Source organism: Physeter macrocephalus, chromosome 1, assembly GCF_002837175.3.
Source record: "Physeter macrocephalus isolate SW-GA chromosome 1, ASM283717v5, whole genome shotgun sequence".
Classification (NCBI taxonomy): domain Eukaryota; kingdom Metazoa; phylum Chordata; class Mammalia; order Artiodactyla; family Physeteridae; genus Physeter; species Physeter macrocephalus.
The window spans coordinates 50,593,183-50,600,190 of NC_041214.2; the positions used below are offsets into that span (position 1 = coordinate 50,593,183).

Consider the following 7,008-nt stretch of genomic DNA (forward strand, 5'->3'; position numbering starts at 1 on the left):
TTCCAGGACTCTAATACAGGGCTCTGATTATATATAGCTAGATAGCTGGGTTGGGGAATGTGGCTTAGAGTCTGTTTTCCCTTAGGCTCACTTTTGCCAAGTCTCTGGCCAGTCAAGTGACAAGGCCTTCCTCGTCTATACATGTAGCAATGATTATTATTACCTTGCATTACGTGCCACCTTGGTGGCCTCGACGTTGTAAGCCATAGATAATTTGTGAAGCATTGGCATAAACCTGTAAAATCAGATACTTGGATGCCACAGCAATGTCAAATTGCTATAAATGCTTCTAAACACTTGTTATGGACCAGTAACAAACATGATTTGCAGACTGCACTTTGAGTAGTACTGAATTTAAGTCACTTAAATCTATAGAGGGTCACTACATAAATTAATCATAAATATATCCCATATACATAGAGGACAATAGTAAAAATAGATTGTGTTTTAATTTCAAATTACAAATGCAGGACTTCTAAGTCTGTTAGACACACAGTGGACCCTGGCTCTTTATTTATAATCTTTGTTTTATAACAGGTGGTGTTAAAGATGGTCACTGAGATTAAGAAGATTCCTGGTATTTCTCGAATTATGTATGACTTAACATCAAAGCCCCCAGGAACTACTGAGTGGGAGTAATAAACTTCTTGTTCTACTAAAGTTCCGTGTGCAGATTAAATTGATTAGAAACCATTCCCAGTATTGACATGCAGTACTGTCAAAACAGTTACTGGAGCAACTACATCACATCTGAGTTCTCTGCAGCAAAAATCTACGGCTTAAGAGCTGAGTTGGGGATAACTAAAAGGGACTGAAGAGTTTGTATGGGTATAAGCAAAGCACCATTGCCTACACTCAGACAGACTGACACTGCTTTTGCCTTTACCTCTGCCTCACTTGTTCTTTATGTATAAACTCACTGTTGCTATTGATGTCTCTGTCATCGAAGATGTATGGGAGTGGGTGAGTTTGGGGGCTGGTAATGGACTTCTGTCCCCTTGCCAGTTTCTAAGAGATGTTAGAAACACCATTATTTACCAGTGTGACTTAGTATGTATTCCTTATGGAGAATCTGCGTTTCCCATAAAGTAACCTTATTCCTCCAAAGGTTCTGGGAAGGGGTCAACATACCAGATAAAGGTTGAGGTGGGCTATTCCATCCACTTTTGCAGGACACTGGGGCCATAAAATGGTAAGCTACCTTAAGATGGAAAAGCATCAGGAATTTGTTCAAGTTCTTTGAATTTTATGTCATCACAGCCGTTGGAGGAAGGAACTATGAGTAGTCTCAGTTTAAAATGTTTTCAAATCATGTTCCATGTTGCATACTGTCAGCCTGTTCATTGTAAGGAGCTTTATCCTCCCAGCCTTACATTGCCAGCTCCCATAGCCTTGTAGAGGAAGTTTCTGTTCTCTCCCCAGAAGAGACTGTCTTTGGTCTAGCATAGATAAAGTTCAAGCATTTTAATCTTGTTTGGTCAGAGGAGCAGCTCTGAGATCACAGAAACCATTGTGCATGCCCACAACTTACAAATGCATGCCTGCAGTAATCTAGTAAAGAGTTGTAAAATGAACTCTTAGATGTAATCTATAGATACATTATTTTATGCACTTCTCAGAAGATTGTGACCAGTCTTGGCTCGTGCGAAGTATTGCCGAACTTTGTACTCCTTTCTACCAGCTGTAAGAGAAGATTTAAGAACTGGTGTAGGACTCTTTGCCATTGCCACCAGTTTCTAACAGATGCTTTTATAACATTCATAAAAATAGTACTAGGTTTGAATTCTGCAGCCATTTCTGAGTATTTTAGCTGATGTTACTATTTAAAAATGTTACCATGTTTTTCTCATACCAGTTCCATCTCAGGTTGCTGCCTCTTACGTAATCTTCAAGATCTTTTGTATTAATCAGGTATGCAATTTTGTTTGGGATTCAGTGTTAGGTAAATAATAAAATTACGCATGGCAGAAGTCTTCCTTTCATTCTGTTTGGCACAGGGTATAAGAAAACTGTGTTGCTAAACCAGCAAGGGAAGAGCTTTTGACTGCTGTAACAGGTATCTGTATCTGAGAGACAGGAGTATTTGATTTCTACAAAACTTGAAGAGTTCATTCTCTGTCCAAATGATGAGGAACTCATAATGGCTTTTTGCAAAAAGGGTATATTAGTGGTCTGGCCTTAACAGATTTGGAGGCATGTTTTTTTAGAGCTGTAATAGACAACCTAAAAAAGGCTTATAAACATTTGTGTTTAGTGAAAAGAATTCCTCTTCTAGCAAAAGTGTCTTATGATTTTGTATTCAAGCAAATAATAGGAATCTAGGAAGACTTTTTTCCTAAAGTATATTCTGTGGAACACTGTTGCACAGAGATAAAGGGTTAGGTGATCATATAAGTTTGGAAAGTGCTGCTCACTTGTCCTTCCATCTTGGAGATTTATGGTATATGTTATTTTCAAAGCTCTGACAGAGATAAAGGGTTAGGTGATCATATAAGTTTGGAAAGTGCTGCTCACTTGTCCTTCCATCTTGGAGATTTATGGTATATGTTATGAAAGCTCTGAGAAAATTTGAAGTTAGAATCAATTGTTTTTAACTTAATGTTTTCCTGATATTTGTTCACTAAACTCCTTTTTATATAATCCTTAAAACTAAAAATGGTTTCTCCAAAACACTTCTCGACATGATATAGTAAAAAAAAAAAAAAATCTAGATTTCATAGATTTCTTAATATTTAGTACCCTCTCTCTCTTCCTTTGCAAAGAACTTTTTGCTTTGTGCCATATAGTATTACTCTATACCTTCACAGTATTTCATCTGAGGACCTGAGAAAAGTTAAAATTGCAGTTCCAGGGCTTCCCTGGTGGTGCAGTGGTTGAGAGTCCGCCTGTCGATGCAGGGGACACAGGTTCGTGCGTAAAATGAACTCTTAGATGTAATCTATAGATACATTATTTTATGCACTTCTCAGAAGATTGTGACCAGTCTTGGCTCGTGCGAAGTATTGCCGAACTTTGTACTCCTTTCTACCAGCTGTAAGAGAAGATTTAAGAACTGGTGTAGGACTCTTTGCCATTGCCACCAGTTTCTAACAGATGCTTTTATAACATTCATAAAAATAGTACTAGGTTTGAATTCTGCAGCCATTTCTGAGTATTTTAGCTGATGTTACTATTTAAAAATGTTACCATGTTTTTCTCATACCAGTTCCATCTCAGGTTGCTGCCTCTTACGTAATCTTCAAGATCTTTTGTATTAATCAGGTATGCAATTTTGTTTGGGATTCAGTGTTAGGTAAATAATAAAATTACGCATGGCAGAAGTCTTCCTTTCATTCTGTTTGGCACAGGGTATAAGAAAACTGTGTTGCTAAACCAGCAAGGGAAGAGCTTTTGACTGCTGTAACAGGTATCTGTATCTGAGAGACAGGAGTATTTGATTTCTACAAAACTTGAAGAGTTCATTCTCTGTCCAAATGATGAGGAACTCATAATGGCTTTTTGCAAAAAGGGTATATTAGTGGTCTGGCCTTAACAGATTTGGAGGCATGTTTTTTTAGAGCTGTAATAGACAACCTAAAAAAGGCTTATAAACATTTGTGTTTAGTGAAAAGAATTCCTCTTCTAGCAAAAGTGTCTTATGATTTTGTATTCAAGCAAATAATAGGAATCTAGGAAGACTTTTTTCCTAAAGTATATTCTGTGGAACACTGTTGCACAGAGATAAAGGGTTAGGTGATCATATAAGTTTGGAAAGTGCTGCTCACTTGTCCTTCCATCTTGGAGATTTATGGTATATGTTATGAAAGCTCTGAGAAAATTTGAAGTTAGAATCAATTGTTTTTAACTTAATGTTTTCCTGATATTTGTTCACTAAACTCCTTTTTATATAATCCTTAAAACTAAAAATGGTTTCTCCAAAACACTTCTCGACATGATATAGTAAAAAAAAAAAAAAATCTAGATTTCATAGATTTCTTAATATTTAGTACCCTCTCTCTCTTCCTTTGCAAAGAACTTTTTGCTTTGTGCCATATAGTATTACTCTATACCTTCACAGTATTTCATCTGAGGACCTGAGAAAAGTTAAAATTGCAGTTCCAGGGCTTCCCTGGTGGTGCAGTGGTTGAGAGTCCGCCTGTCGATGCAGGGGACACAGGTTCGTGCCCCGGTCCGGGAAGATCCCACATGCCGTAGAGTGGCTGGGCCCGTGAGCCATGGCCGCTGACCTGCGATCCGGAGCCTGTGTTCCATAATGGGAGAGGCCACAGCAGTGAGAGGCCCGCGTACCGCAAAAAAAAAAAAAAAAAAAAAAAAAAGATTGCAGTTCCATTTTACAGTTAAGGAAACAAGCTCAGCTTAGTAATGGCTACCTAAAGAGTTTCAGAATTAAACATAGGGTTTCCCAGTTATTCTTTTTTTAAGTGAATTTTGGCACCTAAAATTATATAAACTTACTGGATGGTTTTTTTTTTTTTTGTTTTTTTTTTTTTTTGCGGTACGCGGGCCTCTCACTGTTGTGGCCTCTCCTGTTGCGGAACACAGGCTCCGGACGCACAGGCTCAGCGGCCATGGCTCACAGGCCCGGCCGCTCCGCGGCATGTGGGATCTTCCCGGACCGGGGCACGAACCCATGTACCCTGCATTGACAGGCGGACTCTCAACCACTGCGCCCCCAGGGAAGCCCTGGCTGGTTATTTTTAATCAAGGCTTAGAACAGTGGCTCCCTGTCAAATAACATTCATCATTGGTTATCCTTGGCCGCTCATGACTGCTTCTTTCCCAACACTCACCACTTACCTGGGAATATATTCTATCTAATAAATATATTTTGTTTCTTTGTACCTATAGAAGGAGGAAGGCAGGTTAGTGAAAACATCATTTTTTCTTAAGATTGATGGGCACGAAAGAAACTTGAGAACCAAATAACCTTGCCCCACCTTTGTGGCCCCATCTATGATCATCAGCTCTGTTAGAAGTAGCAACCTGGCATAATTGCTGAGAGTAGGTCTTTAGATGTATCTGGGAGATAGGGTTACCCGAGTTTCCCATCTTTTGCCACTCCTTTATCCTAAGATAGGTACATGCATGTAGCCAAACAGGCATCATAAAAGTTTGTTTCCTTGCTATGTTTGGTCTTATCCCCTGATAGCCCATTTTATTGAGTAACTTGAATCAAACCTCTAGAGCAGGTGTCCTCAACCCCCGGTCCGTGGACTGCCAGCAGTCTGTGGCCTGTTAGGAACTGGGCCGCACAGCAGGAGGTGAGCGGCGGGCAAGCGAGCAAAGCTTCATCTCCCGCTCCCCATCGCTCACCATCATTACCGGCTGAACCATCCCCAGCCCGTCTGTGGAAAAATTTTCTTCCACAAAACCGGTCCCTTGTGCCAAAAAGGTTGGGGACCACTGCTCTTGAAAATGAGGACATTCAGAATAGGTAGGTAGGGCCATTCATCTTTAGTGCTTTGTCTTGCCATTAAACAGCTGTGTGAACTTGGTCATTTCTGTGTTTTTTTTAACATGTAAGATGAGGCAGTTGAATTATATTTACATCAAATCCAGTTCTAAATTCTTATTTTATAAATAACAAGAAAAAACATAGCAGGAGATAGAATGGAGAAATGGGATAGTTTTAAGTGCTTTTAACATCAGATATGACCTGGTCAAAAGTAAACATTAAAATATTGTAAAATCAGATATTAATTACCATTTTTTGAACCTGAGGCATAAATCAAGGTTTGACCACTTGAGAATCTTTCTTCTGTTGTGACCGTGACACTTGGAAGATACTCATCAACAACATGTTCCTAGAAGCAGTCTCTTTATGTGTTTTTGGAAAAGTTAACAAGAGTATGCTTTGGCTTTGAGACCAATGAAAAGTCTCCCATACTCAACTTATATATAGCTCATTGTTGGCAAAGCTAGAATCCAGGTTTTCTGCTCTCTACATTGAAGAGGTAATGCTTCAAGGCCCTTCAAGGCAAGGCTTAACAGGATGTTCTTAGTGTGTAATTGACCATCAGGGATAAGTGTATTTCCAAGGTGTTAGTCATCTTCTTACAACTAAGTGAGTATTAGTTTCTGGAAATAGTACTGTCTCTCAGAAATCTTCTGAAACTCTCATGCCCAATGTTATATCTCTGTTTCTTCCTACCTTTCTAAACAACTCCCTTTCCTACTCCTAACACCGTCCTCCTCTCTTCCCCTCTCCTGAATTCTCATTGGAATGTGGTGAGAACACACCTTAGCTAATACCTCAGTAGATGCTTCTTTCATTGGCCCCCAATTAGAATTTTTTTGGACTGTTTGTAGTATTATTTATTTATTTATTTATTTTTGTTTTTTTACTTTTACTCATTCTTTTTTTTTTTTTTTTTAAATTTTTATTGGGGTGTAGTTGATTTACCATGTTGTTGTAGTTTCAGGTGTACAGCAAAGTGAATTTGTTATATAACCACTCTTTTTTAGATTCTATTCCCATATAGGCCATTACAGAGTATTCAGTAGAGTTCCCTGTGAACTCCCTGCAATAAGTCCTTATTAGTTATCTATTTTATATATGGTAGTGTGTATGTGTCAGTCCCAATCTTCCAATTTACCCTTCCCCCTCCCTTTACCCCTGGTAACCATAAGTTTAATTTCTACATCTGTAACTCTATTTCTGTTTTGTAAGTAAGTTCATTTGTAGCCTTTTATTAGATTCCACATATAAGAGATATCATATGATATTTGTCTTTCTCTGTCTGACTTACTTCACTCAGTATGACAATCTCTAGGTCCATCCATGTTGCTGCAAATGGCATTATTTCATTCTTTTTTATGGCTAATATTCCATTGTATACATGTACCACATCTTCTTTATCCATTTCTCTGTTGGTGGACATTTAGGTTGCTTCCACGTTCTGGCTATTGTAAATAGTGCTGCAGTGAACATTGGGGTGTATGTATCTTTGAATTATGGTTTTCTCCGGATAGATGCCCAGGAGCAGGATTGCTGGATCATATGGTAGC

At 38.6% G+C, this 7,008-nt stretch overlaps 1 protein-coding gene across 1 annotated transcript in view; it reads left to right on the forward strand.

Annotated features, from left to right (window-relative positions):
- Positions 1–1,970, forward strand: part of GMPS (guanine monophosphate synthase) — a 115,800-nt gene extending 113,830 nt beyond the window's left edge. Inside the window, exon 16 of the mRNA XM_024124297.3 lies at positions 538–1,970. Within this exon, the coding sequence (XP_023980065.1) occupies positions 538–639 (102 nt within the window). The 3' untranslated portion in view covers positions 640–1,970. The remainder of the gene's footprint in view (positions 1–537) is intronic.
- The last annotated feature ends 5,038 nt before the right edge of the window (positions 1,971–7,008 follow it).